General features: G+C 45.4%; 1 protein-coding gene across 1 annotated transcript; it reads left to right on the forward strand.

Annotated features, from left to right (window-relative positions):
* The first annotated feature begins 14319 nt into the window (after positions 1-14319).
* LOC140798909 (uncharacterized mitochondrial protein AtMg00860-like) lies at positions 14320-14676 on the forward strand. Its single transcript, XM_073152996.1, has one exon. The coding sequence runs from the start codon at positions 14320-14322 to the stop codon at positions 14674-14676; it is 357 nt and encodes a 118-aa protein (XP_073009097.1).
* Positions 14677-20326: the final 5650 nt, after the last annotated feature.

Genomic DNA, 20326 nt, shown 5'->3' on the forward strand with positions numbered 1-20326 from the left:
TGATGGCACACTTCCATGATACTCCTATAGCAGGGCATGAAGGGGTATTACGTACCTACAAGCGGCTGGCCCAAAACCGTACATGGACAGCGATGAAGACGGACGTGAAGAAGTATGTGCGCGAATGTCAAATCTCGCCAACGAGTCAAATCGGAGGCACTCAAGCCTAGCGGGCTGCTACAACCACTACCTATACCAGAGCGTATTTGGGAGGATATCTCCATGGACTTCATCGAGGGGCTGCCGGAGGTTCGGGGACAATCGGTGGTGTTGGTTGTGGTGGATAGGCGAGCAAATATGCTCATTTCATAACATTGTCTCACCGTTTTCAGCAAAAAGGGTTGCTGAAATTTTGTTCGGGAAGTGGCACGCTTGCATGGGATGCCTAGGACGATCGTGTCGACCAGGGATCGCATCTTCATTAGTGAGTTTTGGTCTGAGTTCTTCAGATTGCAAGGGACTCAAATCAACCTGAGTTCAGCTTATCACCCCGAGACAGATGGCCAAACCGAGGTGGTGAATCGCGGACTGGAGCAATACTTGCGATGCTTTGTGGCGGAACGACCAAGGGATTGGGTCAAATTCCTTCCATGGGCTGAGTGGTCATACAATACGGCTCATCACTCTAGCATTGGCATGACCACCTTTGAGGCGGTTTATGGGCGCACTCCCCCTGTCTTGCGTGCCTATGATAGACTCGCGGCGGCGGATAGGACCGAGCTTGACTTGGAGCTTGCTGATCGAGATGAAACATTGAGACTGCTCAAGACTCACCTAGCCACAGCCCAAAACTGCATGAAGCAAACTCATGACAAAGGCCGACGTGAGCGAGAATTTGAGGTGGATCAATTGATGTTCGTTCGAGCTCAACCGTATCGGCAATCCACATTGAGACCAATTTTGAACCAAAAGTTGGGTTACAAGTACTACGGTCCGTACCGAGTGCTACAACGAATCGGTCCAAGTAGCTTACCGGTTGGACCTACTGAAGGAACCAGGATACATCCGGTCTTCCATGTATCAGCATTGAAGGCCCGGATCGGGCCTAACCAGGTGGTGGGTTCGGCCTTACCCGAACTAATGAAGGAGGATGGCCCCACCGAACCGGTCCGAGTATTAGACCGTAGGAGAAGACGCCATGGGACCAGATTAGAGACGGAAGTGCTAATTGAGTGGCTGGGCAAATCTCGACGAGTCTACACGGGAGCTAGAGTCGATATCATGGATCGCTTTCCAAACTTCAAACCTTGAGGACAAGGTTGCGGAAGCGTGGTGGATTGATACGATTCGGACTTCACCGACGTCGTCTCGAGCATGGATTCACTTTAGGAGTGTTTTTATTTCATGTTTTAGTGTTTAATTTCCATTAAAATAAGTTTTCTGTAAGTCGCGTTCGAACGTGGGTGGAGTGAGTTCGAACGCGATCTGTGAACGGGGTTGTGAACGTGGAGAAGAGAATGTACTATGCGTTCGAACGCGGTACGTTCGAACGCACTGTGAACGCCTGCATCGCATTTGCAAATACCGACAGGCGCGTTCGATCACGCGTTCGAACGCCTGCATCGCGTTCGCAAATCCAGAAGAGCTAATTCGGTGCGTTTGAACGCGGTCGGGCGAGTTCGAACGCGGTCGACGAAAATTGTGTTTTAGGGTTAATGTGAGTTGTTGGTTAGCCTATAAAAGGATGTGTAGGGCAACCAAAATTATTTTGATTATTGAGATTGAGTTTTGCCTTGCCTCCTTCGTCTTCTTCGCTCCCGTTCTCTCAATCCTCGGCGACGCCGCTTCTAACCTCCCTCGTCCGACTAATCACCCTAGTCCCTTATGGGTGGCCCTCTTCTCCCCCTTCGTCCAATCTATCCAACACTTGCCCTAATCTTTCCATCAACCACAACCGTTCCACCATCACTTTTCACCGGTGCCACCACATTAACGCCGGTCCACCACCATCCACCATTACCTAGGATCTCGTGCCTCCATCCACGAATCCAAAATAGAGCATCCTGACGTTCGTCCACTAAACGAACGATATCTCGAGATCCCCAACTCAGATTTGCCTATAACTAGATTTGTTGGAAAGCTCTTTTATGAGGCTACAACATATCAAAATCTCACGTTGATCCGACGACAGCATATTTCGGGATCTAATTTCAAAGTTCCGTGCCTGATCGTAACAAGTTGGTATCAGAGCCTTAGCCCCAAAGAGAAGATCGTATCAGTCGAGCCGGCGGTTGTGGGCGCACGTGGCTCCCCCAACACGCGCCCACGTTGCATGGCATGAGCTCGTGCCATGCAACACCAATATTTTTTTTATTTTTTATTTTTTATTTTTATTTCTTTCTTTTTGCCTCTTTTTTTTAATTTATACATTATTATTATTTATTATATTAATTATTATTATTATTATTATTTATTATTATTATTATTTGATTATTACATAAACAATTCAAAAATGGTAATTATTAACCTTAAAATAGTATATTTTTGCCGACCATGTTTGAACACGCCCAATTGTGTTCGAATGCTCATTTTGTATTCTCTATATGTGCGAACGCGATGCAGGCATTCTCAGGCGCGTTCGAACGCACATTTCACACTCTTTGTATGTGCGAACCTGATGCAGGCGTTCAAAAGCGTGTTCGAACGCACTCCACCCGCATTCGAAGCGACATACAGAAAACTTATTTTTCTATGAATTAAATAATAAAATAAGAGTAAAAGAAACCCCTAAAGTGTATCCATACTCGAGACAACATTAGTGAAGCCCGAATCGTATCATTTTTTGTTTGTCCATGCTCTTCCCGCGATTGGTCCTCCTCTAGATCATCCTTGATCATCTCCTCCATGAGCATAATGGCAGTAGGCTGTTTGGAGCATTTATGGCCCGATATGAAGTGTTGGTCGCAATAGAAGCATAGGCCCTTCGAGCGCTGATCTTCAATCTCCACTGGTGTGAGGCATCGACCTATCAACCTCAGCTAGTTTTTAGGGTCTAGTCCGGTTCGAGGTGGGGTTGGCCGCTTGGATTTGGTTGAGCCTGTCCCAAATATGGCATACCCGAGGCTGGCGGTTTTGGGTTGCTTTTTGGCGTTTGATCCATGGTTGTCGACTCTAGTGTGGTTCACTTTGTTTGGTGTATTGCCTTCAACTCTTATATCTTTTCCTCCATCATTTGTGTCGTTGAGAAGGCCTCTTGCAAGATGGTAGGACGAGTAGCTTTGACTTCCGCTTGGATATCACGACGAAGCCCGAAGACAAAGGTGCTTTTGAGAGCAGAGTCCGACCACCCGTGGACTCGATTACTAATTCTTTCGAACTCCTCTTGGTAGGCTCTTACAGATGTCTTTTGGGTTAGCTTCATCAAGGTGGCTTGGAAGTTTTCATAGTCGGAGAGTCTGAAACACGCACAAAGCGCACAGGAGAACTCCTCCCAACTGATGAAGGCGTGAGTGTGATGTGTTGCTTGAAACCACCTCACCGCTATGTCTTCAAGGTGGAATGAGGCCAGAAGCACCTTTTAGTGGTCAGGTGTCCTTTAATAGTTGAAGAATTGTTTCGCCCTATAGATCTAATCCAACGGGTCACCCATGCTAAATATAGGAAAATCAACTCGAATAGTTTGAGGTTATAGCATTTGATCGCATCCGTTCTCGTGTCCTCGATGAAACGACTCATGTTGCTGGACCCTTGGTTGATATGGGGGCTCTTCCTACTCCTCCCAAGGTTCCTCCCTCGGGTATGGGGCCATAGGAGCCCTCAGGTGCAAGGGTGGTAAATTAGTGCGACGCCCTTGCGGTTCGTCGTGTTGCTGCCATGGTGCCTTTAGGATCGGTCTTTGCCAGACCTGATCTTGGGGTAAAGGATGATTCTCTTGTCTTCGATAATGCTCATGAGGTAGAGGTCGAAGATGTGCAGCAATCCATGGTGGAGCCATAGAAGCCTCAACCCTGGGTGGATCTTCCTTGTTGTTTCTAGGCGGAATGCCGCCTTGATTAACTTCCCCACTATTAATATGCTCAGGGATAAGCCTTAGAAGATTTTGGTTCATGTCCATCAGAGTTGCCTTCATCTCTATCATTATTTGTGCCACGAACGCCAAGGTTCATGAGAGGTCGAAAAGCCTTCTATTCTTCCTCATGAACTCTGTGGGGATGGCGACCTTGACGAAACCATGTGGTCCGTCTCCAAGCCTTGGTTGCTCTTTTGCTTTCCTGTCTGCGATATTGTGGTAGCCATGACGGTCCGAGAAACGTTGGCTTTGATACCAGTTGTTATGAACCACCTTGATCTGATCCATAATGGTTCTGGACTAGATTGAAGATGTGACTTTCAAAGAAATATGGGGATAATTTAACCGTTGGATCTTCCTAAATATTGGATATGTTGTCGCCCTCAAAAAGAGCTTTCCGGTGAATCCAAGATCACATGGTTTGGATGGCTAGATCTTGAGATACCGACTGAATAGTGGCCAAAGATCAGATAAATCCTAGCTTGTTAGTCTTTCAATGGCTAGATATGTGCTAGGTTAATTCCTTCAGAGTGAAAGGGGAGAAGTTGTTGTGAAAGGGGAGGACTTGGGCGATGGAAGAAAGGAGGTGGGAGAGGGCGCTAATGGCTAGAGTAAGAGAGAAGGAGATAAAAGGCACAATGTCATTTCAATTATCAGATTAACTCTAATTATGGTTTTCTCCACATATTTATAGAGGCTCACCTTAGGGATCCAAACAACTAAGTTAAAACCCTAACAAACCAACTAAATCAGTCTTCCTTATCTTCTCAGATTAACCCTTCATTTTGCTGTAGATAGATTTTGATCTGGAGAAGTTGTAAATATGAAAGTTGTAGATCTGGAGATTGGCAATCTTATCAAACTAGTTTGATATTATTTGGATGTCTATAAAATATTCTGCAAATATTTTTCCAAAACTGCGCAGAGTTGGATTTAGCTAATTAAATAAAATCCTAGCCTACTAAGGCTCTAACTATACCAAATAAGCAAATAAGATAATTAGACTCAAACCATTGAGCCCAATATCTTTCGAGGTGATCCGATCTAGTCCGAATCACATCAATATGTTTGCTTCGTTTACTTTTTTATTCTTACTCGACTTTTCATTCATCGATTTGAGTCTAATTTTCATAGTCAGGGTGGTATTCCAATTTCTTTTTCCTACTTAGTCTTAATTTTCTAAATATAATTCTTAATCACTTTCTCTAAACCTAGTAGGATATAGTTATTCCTAAGCCAATTCAGATTAGATTTTTTACTTTGACTTTGACTTGGACTTTTATTTTGCATATCTCTTAAATTAGGCGAATTAGGAATTCCTAAAGTTTTAATTGGTATTAGAGTGGATAACCTTGGATTAATCATATTGATTTGTGATCATCGGTGGGTAGAATCTATTGCATGATTTGAATTATTGCGCATTTCTTTGCCTATTTCAAGCATCGACTATGGATTCTAAACAAGAGGAATTGATAGCTCTAGATTCTTACCTATTATCTACTGAAGTAAGTTCATTTATTTTAAAGCATATGAAGATGAGGGATAAACTGTAATTTACCTTTAAATATTTTAATTATAGTTCATATTTAAATACATGTATTTTGTATTAATTTTGTTGTAAAGATGTATATAATACTTTGTTCCTTTTTTGTAATGTAATATTCATTTTCTATATATGCAAAACAAAAGCACTATTGTCCAAATATATGGATGGAAGATGTAAGTGTAATAATTTTGTATCGCTGGGGAATCTGTCTCGTCATTCCAGCCTTAGTTGGATGTGAATCATCCCCTTCATGAGCGAGATTTTGGTGTGTTTATTCGTCTTTGTCTAGTTAACCCTCCTATTTCTTTTTTAATTCGAGTAAATCGGCCGAGTCTATAATTTATTATATACGGTTTTATTCTAATGTAATGTAGGAGAGCGTATACCGGAAACTCAAATGTGATAATTCAGGCGAAAGAAAGGTCGATCTTTCTTGTATACCTACTTGTGAACCCTTCTCTCTCTTTCTTTGATCGAATCCCTTGGTTCCTTCTTTTTAAAAGAGTTGTCCTGTCTCTAATGGCAAATTCATCTACAAATATATATAATTGAGTTGTATAATTTAGATTTAAATATATAGTCAAGTCACATAACTTATGAAATATTAGATCGTGTGAAGAAATCAAAATGGAACATATAGAATTTAGGTTTAACAATGTTGTTTTTAGAACACCCTCTAAACAAGTTCAAGGGCATCCAAACTGTTGGAACGAAATTGATGTGATTCGGATCACACTGAGTCATCTTCTGCATGGATACGACTTATGGACTATTTTCTTATTTTTTTTAGTTTTCTTCAAACAAAATAAGAATTATGGCTGTCGCGTTCGAACGTGGGGTGGTCACGTTCGATCCCCATCTGAACACGCTCGGTGAGAATGCCTTGTTTCCAGGTTTATTATTTGTTAGTTTTACTTGTTAGGTTAGCCTCTTAATATGTGAAAGATAACCTAATTGGGATTATAAATGAATATTGTGTTTTCTTTCCTTCTTTCTCTACTCTAACTCTTCTTTCTCCTCGCTCAAACCCTAGCCATGTGCCATCTCCATGCTGGTTACTCCTAATCCCCCTCGACTATCGTGTCCCCCCTCCTCCTTGGGATCTCGACCATCTTCCCCCATCCTTCTCCCATTAGCACCTCGTGCCACCAAATCCATCACCATTATTATCACCGTCATCACCATCACCACCATCACTCCTCATCTCCACCTCCATCATAATATTGTCTATTTTTACCCTAGGTGCAGTAAGAATATGCGAAGGGCATGAATATCACAAATGTAGGTTAGAAAGATATGGAATGATTGCAACAAGTTTCGTAATTTCTGACTACGGAATAATATTTAGAGAATATTCACCTAAGATTGCACGAACTGCTTCCTTGCATTTGAGCTTGATTGGGTAACAGACGCTCAGTACATATCAAGTGGTATCCATGCCAACAACCAGATCCATGGCGTCGAGATTCAATGAAGGCACCTCCATGGAGGGGGAGGCTACAGATATTATCAGATCTGAGGCAAACCCAAACTCATCGATCGGGACTTCTCCAACGACTTCTTCAATCAACTAAGATCTGATCAAGATGTTCACGGATATGATGGAGACACAACGAGCCATGCAAGCGTCGATGGATACGATGACTCAATTTCTCTTGGGAGCACTAAGGAGTATGGCGGCAACCAAGTTTCCCACTTGCACCCAGACTGCACCACCGATGGAATCACCTTTCCGTCAAAGGACATTGCCCCGACCATTTCGTGCCAGACTAAAGAAAGACCATATGATGCGATCTGGATCAGATCATGTCACATCATGGGGACATTGGGCTCAATGGATTGAGTTTAGTTATCTTATTTGCTTAGTTAGAGCCTTAGTAGGTTATGATTTTATTTAATTAGCTAAATCCAACTCTGTGTAGTTTTGGAAAAATATTCGCAAAATATTTCACAGATATCTAAATAATATCAAACTAGATTGATAAGATCGCTAACCTCCAAATCTACAACTTTAGTATTCATGACTTCACTATATTCGGAATCTATCTACTACAAAATAAAGGGTTAATCTGAGAAGATAAGGAAGACTGATTTAGTTAAATTTATTTTAGACTTTAGGATTTAATTTCTATAAATAGGGCCTTATGGCTTGTATCTTAGATATGATTGGAATGAAAGATTAATTACCTTTTGCCTTGGCATCTCTCTCAACTAAGCCTCCGACCTCTACATCTCCCTCCTCCTCCTTTACCAACCAGCACCACCTCTTTTGTTGGCACGGTCTCGTCTAGCTTCTAATCTCCCTCTTTCGCCGATCCCCTAGTCCCGTAGGGCAGGCCTACTTCTCCCCCTTCGTCTCTTTATCTTAACCATCTCTACCTCCTGTACGGTTTTTACCACAGTTGTAGGCCAATTATAGCCTTCAACCATCTATTGCATACACATCTGTAAACCACCACTACCATCATCTATTGCCAAGCCACCTCCATCAACTACTCGGCCTCCACTCCATCATCACCTCCATCTTATATCTAGGAATCTATGCCTCCACCCATTGATCCCAAATCTCGTGCAAACCTGAATCTTAACCGCTACGAATCGAATCAAGTTGGTTCGCAACACCATGAAGACCTCATGGGTGGCCATGCTAGGGGGCCCTTGTTGCTTACACCGCCTGAACGGTGCAATGTACCATCGACAGCTTTGCACCACAACCAAGCACTGAATCTGCCTCACCATAATGACGATGATGAGTGGGCGGATTATGAAGAACCAGCGACCCCTCGATGTCATCCTAAGGATGTTGGATTAAACCCAAGAGAAAGAAGGCACATGAAGAAGAAGAGCGCGGCATTAGTGCAAGGACTGTTCGCCTCAACTTGTGGAGCAATTCTTTCAGTATTAGCGAACACCTAATGCACAAAAGATGTTGCTAGCATCTTTCCATCTGGAAGACACCGCCATCCGGTGGTACCAGGCCACGAACGGAGCTCAGCCCTATCGGATGTGGGAGGAGTTCGCTAATGCTATTTAGGTCCGGTTTGGACCCTTTAGTTATGAAGATTTCCAAGCTGCTCTCACCAAGCTAACTCAAAGGACTACAATGAGAGCATATCGAGAGGAGTTCGAGCGTCTTAGCAATCAAGTGCAGCGTTAGATGGGACAGTCAAGATGAAGTAAAGGCTGCGCAACAAACCACAATCAATTGATGGAAGAGAAGCTTCGAGAGCTTCAGTTGGCATCAAAGCAGGGCTGGAGCACCACAGAGTTTAGAGGAGTGCCTCGGCAAACTATAGCCACATAATATGTGCTGGCGGCTCTACCGAGGACAACAGGTGAAAGATTGTTCCCACAGCCATAACCAGAGGTGAGGAGACCTCCCCGAGCTACCATGAGAAGACTTACCCCAGCCCAAGTTGAAGAAAGAAGAGCTAAATGGCTATGCTTTTATTCTGATGAACGATTCACTTCCGGGAACAAATGTGCTCGACCGACAGCCACGGTGAAGGTGTTGGACGAAGCAGAGGATGTGAAGGAAGATAAAGTGGTGGAAGATGAACAAGAGGACTTGGTGGAAGACCAAGAGACCTTGGAGAGCAGTGAGGAGGTCCATGCCGAGATCTCCATGCATGCCTATACTTGCGCCAATGCACCAAGGACGCTTCGGGTCGACGACACCGTGAAGAATCAAATAGTGAGGATTCTCATCGACACTGAAAACACCCACAACTTCATGGATGAACGTGTGGTTAAGAAAATAGGAATGGCTATAGATGCTACCTCTAGATTCGATGTAGCAATTGGAGACAACACGACTCTTCGGGCGAACTGTGTATGCCGAGTGGTTCTTTTGAAGATTCAAGGCAATTCCTTCACCTTGGATCTTCACCCTTTGGCCTTACGAGGGGCTGACATTGTATTAGGGACCCAATGGATGCAAAGTTTGGGGCTGGTGACCTTTGACTTTTCAGAAATGTGGATGGATTTCAAGTGAAGTGGAAAATGATTGTGGTTAGACAGAATTCAACCGCGACTTGGAGTCAACTTCAGCCGATGGTGGGACTGCCAAGAGCTGGTTGCCATGGCCTTCTTATGCAACTAATCCATAGCTAAGTGGACCATACAAAGGAAGAAGAAGTACCCATTGATCTGTCCAGCTTGTTGAAGGAATTTAGCGACGTGTTTAAAGAACCACACATCATGATGGCATTGAGATTACTCCCAGAGCTGAGCCTGCTAATGTAGGACAGTACCGATACCCCTAGACAATGGAATCATCCAATTGAGCCGGAGATCATACTCATTTACCGGTGCTCCTAGTGCGGAAGAAGGACGGCACATAGCTATTTTGCATGGTAAAGGATAGGTATCCTATTCCTGTCATTGGAGAGCTCTTGGATGAGCTTTTAGGGGCCTCTTACTTCAACAAGTTAGACTTGCGAGCCAATTACCACCAAATCCGAGTGAGACTCAAAGATGTGCGCAAGACCGCATTTCACACACATGAAAGGCATTGTGAGTTCAAGATCATTTCTTTTGGACTCACTAATGCCCACTCTACCTTCCAAGGGTTGATGAACATCGTCTTTAGGATGTTATTAAGGCGGTACGTACTTGTCTTCTTTGACGACATCCTTGTGTATAGCCCCTCATGGAAGGAGCATCTTGTCCACCTTTGCAAAGTGTTGCAGATTTTGAAACACAATTGTCTGAAGGTGAAGGAGTCCACGTGTTATGGGGCTAGCCGAGAGTGGAGTATCTCGGCCACATTATATCGGTGGCGGGAGTGGAAACTGATCTCTTCAAGGTGTGGAACATGGTGCAATGGCAAGTTCCAAAGACACTGAAAGAATTGCAAGACTTCCTTAAATTGACAGGCTATTACTCGAGATGACATCGGTGAAGTTCGAATCATATCACGCCGCCCCTTTGATATCACTACTAAAGAAGGGAGAGTTCTAGTGGACTGAGGTAGCAACCAAGGCATTTGAAGAATTGAAGAAGGCAATGACCACGGTGGCAGTTTTAGCACTACCCGATTTTAGCAAACCTTTTATGGTGGAATGCGACATGTTAGGGGCTAGAATTTGGGCTGACCTCATATAAGAAGAGCAGCCAGTGGCATGCATGAGCAAGGCATTGTCGATGAAGAACTGGATAATGTCTACATATGAGTGGGAGATGCTAGCTATTATCCATGTCGTCACCAAATGGAGACCACATCTCATCGAGCAGTGATTCACTGTGTGTACTGACCAATGAAGTCTTCCCTACTTTTTTGGACAATGGATTAACACACTGGTACAATAGCGGTGGGTGACAAAGTTGTTGGGCTACGACTACGAATTAGTGTACAAGAAGGGAACTGAGAATCGGGTTACCGATGCGCTATCGCGGCAACCCGAATCGGCCGATCTAGCCATGATTTTGATCCTGATTTTTTATTTTCTTTCAGAGATTAGAGGTGCATGTTTAGAAGATCCAGAGATGAAGGAACTCATGAAGAAAGTAGAGAAAGAAAGCAAGCTATCCTGGGTTAGAAGTGAAGGATGGTCTACTACTAGATCAAGGGCAAGTGCGGATACTGGCCAAACCCAAATTGCGGGTGACATTGATTCGCCACTTCCATGACACTCCTATCGTAGGGCATGAAGGAACATTCAGGACCTTGACGTGATTCGGATCACACTGAGTCATCTCGAGCATGGATACAACCTATGGGATCTATTTCTTGTTTTGTTTTAGTTATTTTCTTAAAAAAAATAAGGATTATGGATGTCGCGCTCGAACACGGGGAGGTTGTGTTCGAATGCCCCATGCGAACACCTACAGGCCTTCATATCAATAGAGAACGCAAATTGTGTGTTCAAACGTGCTCGACCTTATTCGAATGCACGCGTGCAAATGCCTGCATACGTTTGCATCGATAGTGAATGCGAATTGCGCGTTCAAACGTGCTCGACCCCGTTCGGACGCGATCGGTGAGAATGCAATGTTTCTTGGGTTATTATTTGTTATTTTTAGCTTGTTTAGCCTCTTAATATGTGGATATTGGCAACCTAAAAGAGGATTATGAATGAATATTGAATTTCCTTCCCTCTTTCTCTACCCTAACTCTTCTCCCTTCCTCCTCGTTCAATTCCTAGCTGTGTGTCTTCCTGTCGCCGGTTACCTCTAATCTCCCTCGATTGTTGAGTCCTCCCTCCTCCTTAGGACCTCGACCAACTTCTGCCCCCTCATCCTTATCCCATCAACACCACGTGCCACCCAATTCATCACCATTATCACCCCTCTTTCACCATCATCACCATCGCCCGTTATCTCCACCTTCACCCTAATTTTACATATTTTTGCCCTAGGTGCAGTCAGAATCTACGAAGGGCATGAATACAAAAAACATAGACCAGAAATATATGAATGGACCACCACTAGTTTTGTAATTTTCTAGCTACGGGAGAATATTTTAAGATTATTCTCCTTCGACTGTGCGGACTGCTTTCTTACATCCGAGCTTGATCCGGAATGGACGTATAATCTATAACAAGTGGTATCAGAGCCACCGTTCCTTCGACACCATGCCAACAACCAGATCTATGGCATCGAGACCCAATGAAGGCACCTCCGTTGAGGGGGTGGTCATGCCAGGGGGCCTTTGTTGCCTACGCTGCCCGAAAGGCGCAACGTACCACCGTCGGCTTTTCACCACGACCGAGCACTAGATCCACCCCTCCACGATGACGATGATGAGTGGGCGAATTACGAAGAACCAGCGACCCCTTGATATCATCCTAGGGATGCTGGATTGAACCCAAGGGAAAGAAGGCCCAACTGACATGAAGAAGAAGAGCGCGGTGTCTATGCAGAGACTGTTCACCTCAACTTCCCGCCCTTCAATGGAGGAGATCCGCTCGATTGAGTGTATCGAGCAGAGCAATTCTTCGAGTACCAACGAACACCTAATGCACAAAAGGTGTTGTTAGAATCTTTTCATCTCGATGACACCGCCATCTGATGGTACCAGGCCACAAATCGAGCTCAGCCCTATCGAGCATGGGAGGAGTTCGCTAATGCTATTTGCGTTTGATTTAGACCCTCCAGTTATGAAGATTTCTAAGCTGCTCTCACCAAGCTAACCCAAAATACTATGGTGAGAGCATATCAAGAGGAGTTCGAGCATGTTAGCAATCGAGTGTGGAGTTGGTCGGATTCCCAACACGAGCACATTCATTAGTGGCCTTAAGCGGGACATTCAAACTAAAGTGAAAGCTGGTCGACCAACCACATTGCTTGAGGCTTTTGCAACAGCTCAAATTGATGGAAAAGAAGCTTCGAGAGCTTAGGCTGGTGGCAAAAGGGGGCTGGAGCACCACGGAGTTTAGAGGAGTGCCTCGGCAAACTACAACAACACATCATGTGTCGACAGCTCCACCGAGGACAACAAGTGGAAGATTGCCTCCATGGCCACAACCAGAGGTGAGGGGATCTCCAAACTACCATGAGAAGACTTACCCTAGCCCAAGTTGAAGAAAGAAGATCTAAAGGGCTGTGCTTTTATTAAGATGAGTGATTCACTCCATGGCACAAAAGTGCTCGATCGACGATCATGGTGATGGTGTTGGACGAAGCAGAGGATGTGGAGGAAGAGGAAGTGGTGGAAGATGAACTAGAGGGCTTGGCGAAAGACTAGGAAGCCTTGGAGAGCAGCGAGGAGGTCCATGCCGAGATATCCATGCATGCCTACATCGACACTAATGCACCTGGGACGCTTTCGATCAATGGCACTATGAAGAATCAAACAGTGAAGATCCTCGTCGACACCGAGAGCACCCACAACTTCATGGATGAATGTGTGGTCAAGAAGATAGGAAAGGCTATAGACACTACCTCTGGATTCGATGTAGCTTTGGGAGATAGCACGATGCTCGAGGCGAACGACGTATGCCGAGGGATTCTTTTGAAGATTCAAGGCAATTTCTTCACCTTGGATCTTCACCTCTTGGCCTTATGAGGGGCTGACAAAGTTTGGGCCCAATGACCTAACTTCTCAGAAATGTGGATGAATTTCAAACGAAGCGGCAAACGAGTGCAGTTAGACAGAATTCGACTGCGACTTGGAGCCCAACTTCAACTGATGGTGGGACTACCAAAGGCTGGGTGCCATGGACTTCTAATGCAATTAATCTAGAGTCAAGTAGACCATACAAAGGAAGAAGAAGTACCTGTTGATCTATTCATCTTACTGAAGGAATTTAGTGAGGTGTTTGAAGAACCATGCGGCATGCCGCAGGCTCGACCCCAAGACCACTGCATTGAGATTACTCCGGAGTTGAACCGGCTAATGTATGGCCCTACCGATACCCATTTGTGCAAAATGAGGAGATCACAAGGCTTCTTAAGGAGATGCTAGACAACATAATCATTCAACTGAGTCGGAGCTCGTACTCATCAACGGTGCTCCTAGTGCGGAAGAAGGACAGAACTTAACAATTTTGTATGGACTACCGTGCACTCAATGCCATCATGGTGGAGGATAGGTATCCTATACTTGTCATTGAAGAATTCTTAGATGAGCTCTCGGGGGCCTCTTACTTCAGCAAGTTAGACTTGCGAGTCGGCTACCACCAAATCCAAGTGAGACTCGAGGATGTGCACAAGATCGCATTTTCATACATGACGGGCATTATGAGTTCAAGGTCATGCCTTTTCAACTCACTAATGCCCCCTCCACCTTCCAAGGGTGGATGAACGACGTCTTTAGGGAGCTATGAGGCAGTTTGTGCTTGTCTTCTTAGACAACATCCTCGTGTACAGTCGTTCATGGAAGGACCATCTTGTTCACTTTCATGAAGTATTGCAGATTTTGAAAGACAATGAGTTGAAGGTGAAAGAGTCCAAATGTTTATGGGGTCAGCCGAGAGTGGAGTATTGCCAGATCATATCAATGGTGGGAGCGGAAGATGATCCCTCCAAGGTGCAGAACATGGTGCAATGGCAGATCCCAAAAACACCAAAAGAATTGCGGGGCTTCCTTGGATTGATGGGCTATTACCATCGATTTGTTGCCAACTATGGCAAGATTGCTGCCCCCTTGACATCACTACTGAAGAAGGGGGAGTTTTAGTGGACCGAGGCAGCAACAAGGCCTTTGAAGAATTGAAGAAGAGTTTCAGTGGAATGGGATGAAGTACTCAAGCGGCCCAAGCTTCACCTAGTAGCAGCACAGAACCGAATGAAGCAAGTGCATGATCACAAACACTAGGAAAGAAGCTATGAAGTTGGCGATTGGGTCTATGTTGGACTCCAACCGTATCGGCAAATCTCGGTATGAACTATTTAGAACCAAAAGCTAACACGTCGCATTTTTGGTCCATTTTAGATTCTAGGGAAGGTGGGAGTTATTGCATATAAGCTGGACCTACCCGAGTCGTCCCGAGTTCACCCGGTCTTCTATGTATCTAGCTTGAAAGCCCGAGTTGGTCCAGTTGAGTAGGTTGTGGCAAAACTACCCGGGTGCGAATTGGAGGCAGTTGAGCTCACTCCAGAGAAGGTCCTACCACGAAAGAGGGTTAGACGCAAAGGATGAATAGTCATAGATGTGTTGGTAAGCTGGGTCGGTTAGACAAAGGAGCAAGCCACAAGGGAATCTGAGGCAATATTGATGGACCGTTATCTTGAATTTGCAATTTGAGGACAAAGTCAGTGGAAGAATGGTGGAATGATGTGATTCGAACCACACTGAGTCATCTCGACCATGGATACAACCTGTGGATCTATTTTTTTTGTTTTGTTTTAGTTGTTTTCTTTAGAAAATTAAGGATTCTTGATGTCACATTCGAACATGGGGAGGTCGCATTTGAACGCCCCTTGCGAATGCCTGTAGGCGTTCGCATCAATAGAGAATGCAAATTGTTGTTCGAATGAGCTCGACCGCATTTGAATGGACGCGTGCGAACGCCTTGATACGATCTCCCCTTGGGCTAAGGTTTGATCTATCCCGTTTTCAGATCTGGATAGGATTTGGCATAGAACTTTGGAAAAGGATTTCAAAAGTTATAGCCATTGGATCAATGCTAAATTTTGATATGTTGTAGCACAACGAATCTAATTTCAGGAAAATCGGATGATATGATACGATTCGGACTTCACCGACGTTGTCTCGAGCATGGATTCACTTTAGGAGTGTTTTTATTTCATGTTTTAGTGTTTAATTTCCATTAAAATAAGTTTTTTGTAAGTCGCGTTCGAACGCGGGTGGAGTGAGTTCGAACGCGGTTTGTGAACGGGGTTGTGAACGTGCAGAAGAGAATGTACTGTGCGTTCGAACGCACTGTGAACGCCTGCATCGCGTTCGCAAATACCGACAGGCATGTTCGATCACGCGTTCGAACGCCTGCATCGCGTTCGCAAATCCAGAAGAGCAAATTCGGTGCGTTCGAACGCGGTCGGGCGAGTTCGAACGCGGTCGGCGAAAATTGTGTTTTAGGGTTAATGTGAGTTGTTGGTTAGCCTATAAAAGGATGTGTAGGGCAACCAAAATTATTATTGATTATTGAGATTGAGTTTTGCCTTGCCTCCTTCGTCTTCTTCGCTCCCGTTCTCTCAATCCCCGGCGACGCCGCTTCTAACCTCGTCCGGCTAATCACCCTAGTCCCTTAGGGGTGGCCCTCTCTCCCCCTTCGTCCAATCTATCCCACACTTGCCCTAATCCTTCCATCAACCACAACCCTTCCACCATCACTTTTCACCGGTGCCACCACATTAACACCGGTCCTCCACCATCCACCATTACCTAGGATCTCGTGCCTCCATCCACGGATCCAAAATAGAGCATCTTGACGTTCGTCCACTAAACGAACGATATCTCGAGATCCCCAACTCCAATTCGCCTGAAACTTATTTATTGGAAAGCTCTTTTCACGTCGATCCGACGGCGGAATATTTCGAGATCTTATTTCAAAGTTCCGTGCAAGATCTGGTCCAGATCTGAGAATTAGAAAAGATCGATCTTTAGCCCCAAAGAGAAGATCGTATCAAGCTGGTATCAGAGCTCCATAGCCAGTGGTGTGATCGTATCAATCTGGTATTAGAGCCTTAGCCCCAAAGAGAAGATCGTATCATGATAGGATCTCGAGATATCATCAAATAAGTAGACGAATATCAGGGAGTCCGTCTATAGATTCGTGGATGGAGGCACGAGATCCTAGGTGATGATGGATGGTCGTAGGCTAGCGGTAATGGGGTGGCACTAGTGGGTAAGGTGGTGATGGAGGAAATATGGATGATGAAAAGGTTAGGTCAAGGGTAGATAGATTTGAAGAAGGGGGAGAAGTGGGCCGCCCTAAAGGACTAGGGTGAGTGGCCGGTCGAGGGAGGTTAGAAGCAGCGGAGCCGGGGGATGAAGGAACGAGAGAGAAGAAGAGGAAGATTAGGAAAAAACTCAATTTATCCAATAATGATTCCGTGGTTGCCATCCACACCTTTAGAGGCTAACTAAACAATTCAAAACTGGCAATTATTAACCCAAGAAATAGTGAATTTTCACCGACTGCATTCGAACGCACAAAAAGCGTTCTCTATCGATGCAAACCTGATGTAGGCATTCGAACACACATTTTGCATTCTCTGTTTTTGCGAACCTGATGCAGGTGTTCGCAAGCGCGTTCGAACGCACCCACCCGCGTTCAAACGCGACCTACAGAAAACTTATTTTTCTCTAATCAAAACACTAAAACAAGAATAAAAGACACTCCTAAGGTGTATCCATGCTCGAGATGATATTGGTGAAGTCCGAATCGTATCAATCCACCATTCTTCTGCAACCTTGTCCTCAAGGTGTGAAATTGGGAAACCGATCCATGATATCTGACTCGAGCTCCCAGGTAGACTCATCGGTGGGCTTGCCTAGCCACTCGATCAACACTTCTGTCTCCAATTTGGATCCATGGCGTCTTCTTCTACGGCTTAAGACTTGGACCGGTTCAGCTGGGCTATCTTCCTCCATTGGTTCGGGTTAGGCCGATCCCACCACATGATTAGGCACGATCTGGGCCTTCAATGTCGACACATGAAAAATCGAATGGATAGGTAGGTCTAACCGGTAAGCTACTGGTCTGATTCGTTGTAGCACTCGATACGGTCCGTAGTACTTGTGACCCAGCTTCTGGTTCAAAATCGGCCTCAATGTGGATTGCCGATACGGTTGAGCTTGAACGAACACCAATTGATCCACCTCAAACTCTCGCTCGCGCTGGCCTTTGTCATGAGTTTGCTTCATGCGGTTTTCGGCTGATGCTAGGTGAATCTTGAGCCATCTCAAGGTTTAATCTCGGTCTGCAAGTTCCAAGTCGAGCTCAGTCCGATCCGCTGCCGTGAGTCTATCGTAGGCACGCAAGACAGGGGAAGTGCATCCATAAACCACCTCAAAGGGGGTCATGCCGATGCTAGAGCGATGAGATGTATTGTAAGACCACTCGACCCATGGAAGGAATTTGATCCAATCCTTTGGTTGGTCCACCACAAAGCAACGCAAGTATTGCTGTAGTCCGTGATTCACCACCTCGGTTTGGCCATCCGTCTCGGGGTGATAAGATAAACTAAGGTTGACACGAGTCCCTTGCAATCCCGGTCTTACACGATCGTCCTAGGCATCCCATGCAAGCGTGCCACTTCCCGAACAAAAATTTCAGCAACCTTTTTCGCTAAAAATGGGTGAGTCAATGCTATGAAATGAGCATATTTGCTCGGCCTATCCACCACAACGAACACCACCGATTGGCCTCAAACCTCCGACAGTCCATCAATGAAGTTCATGGAGATGTCCTCCCAAATATGCTCCGGTATAGGCAGTGGTTGCAACAGCCCGCTTGGTTTAAGCGTCTCCGACTTGAGTCGTTGGTAGATTTGACATTCACGCACATATTTCTTCATGTCCGACTTCATCGCTATCCATACATAGTTTTGGGCCTGCCGCTTATAGGTGCGTAAGACCCTTTCATGGCCTGCTATAGGAGTATCATGAAAGTGTGTCATCAATAGTCTCCATAGCCTTTCGTCCGCGGGTACCTTGATCCGTCCGCGCTCAAGTACCAACCCATCGCGCTCCTCGTGCTCGGGGTGGCTTGAGGGGTTCTTTCTCAGCTCCTCCATGAGTCAGACCAGATCACTATCCTCTGCGCTGGCTCTCCGCATATCTGAAAGGAAGGAAAATGTGGGTGCTGAGAAAGAAGCGAGCTCACTTGCATCCCTTACACATGAGAGTTCAAAAAGCGGTTGCAACGTTGGTTCTTGTCGCGGATGATTTCCTTCCAGCAGCACTCTCCTGTCATTCCTCCAAAATATGAGTGTGAAGTTTGTGAAGTCAAATATCATGGGCCCTAGGTTTCGAAGTCTGCAAGGGCAACGGATAAAGATCCAATATGAAAGTTTGGCCTTGCACCTTCAACTCCACACCTCCGCAAATAAAATCAACTTGCAATGTGGTGCCATCTCCATTCATCACATCGAACTCGTCCGTGGGTTTCGACTCAAGCCCAATCTTCCTAAGAAGCCTCTTGTCAATGAAGTTGTGGGTGGACCCGGTGTCGATCAAGATTCTCACTGTGGTTTTCTTGACTACACTGTTCATCCTCAAGGTCTTTGGTGCGGCCATCCCGGAATAGGCGTGGAGGGATATTTCGGCCATAATGTCTTCCACGGGCTGCTCCTCCGCTACTCCTTCTTGTTGTTCAGCCACACCTTCATCTTCAGTTGCAACCTCATCCTCTGCTTTATCCAACCCATCTATTAGCATCACCGATCCCATCGGTTTAGCGCAGCGATGTCCCGGTACGAACTTCTCATCATAGCGAAAACATAGGCCTTTGGCTCTTTGTTCCTCCACTTGAGCTGGTGTGAGTGCTTGACTCGGACCTTTAGGTGCATACTTCACATCTTGGGAGGGCCTCAGCGGTGCTCGAGGACGCACCATTGCAGCAACAGCTCTTAGTGCGCCGGCCGCATTTCTTGCCGCTATGATTGGCCGAACCGGATTGCGACTTTCTTGGGTCATCCAATTCTGTTTGAGGTGTATCTTCATGGCTCAATGCTTGTCTTCCATTAGTATTGCATCCTCGAAGTTCTCCTGTAAGATTCTAGGCCTTAAAGCCCTTACGTCGGCTTGTATGTCTCCCCGCAGCCTGGAGATGAAGGTGCTGCGAAGTTGTTTATCAGTCCATAGAGGTTGGCAATGACTACTTATCCTCTCAAATTCTTCTTGGTATGCCCTAACCATGGTCCTTTGGACCGTCTTTGAGAGGAGAGCATCGAAGTCTTCATATCCCGATGCTCCAAATCACTATGTGATATCGTGATACGATTTGGACTTCACCGACGTCGTCTCGAGCATGGATTCACTTTAGGAGTGTTTTTATTTCATGTTTTAGTGTTTAATTTCCATTAGAATAAGTTTTTTGTAAGTCGCGTTCGAACGCAGGTGGAGTGAGTTCGGACGCGGTTTGTGAACGGGGTTGTGAACGTGGTGAAGAGAATGTACTGTGCATTCGAACGCGGTGCGTTCGAACGCACTGTGAACGCCTGCATCACGTTCGCAAATACCGACAGGTGCGTTCGATCGCGCATTCAAACGCGTGCATCGCGTTCGCAAATCCAGAAGAGCGAAATCGGTTCGTTCGAACGCGGTCGGGCGAGTTCGAACGCGATCGACGAAAATTGTGTTTTTAGGGTTAACTTGAGTTGTTGGTTAGCCTATAAAAGGATGTGGTAGGCAACCAAAT

This window comes from Typha latifolia, chromosome 12 (genome assembly GCF_019914945.1).
Source record: "Typha latifolia isolate L0001 chromosome 12, TyphaL0001v2, whole genome shotgun sequence".
Classification (NCBI taxonomy): domain Eukaryota; kingdom Viridiplantae; phylum Streptophyta; class Magnoliopsida; order Poales; family Typhaceae; genus Typha; species Typha latifolia.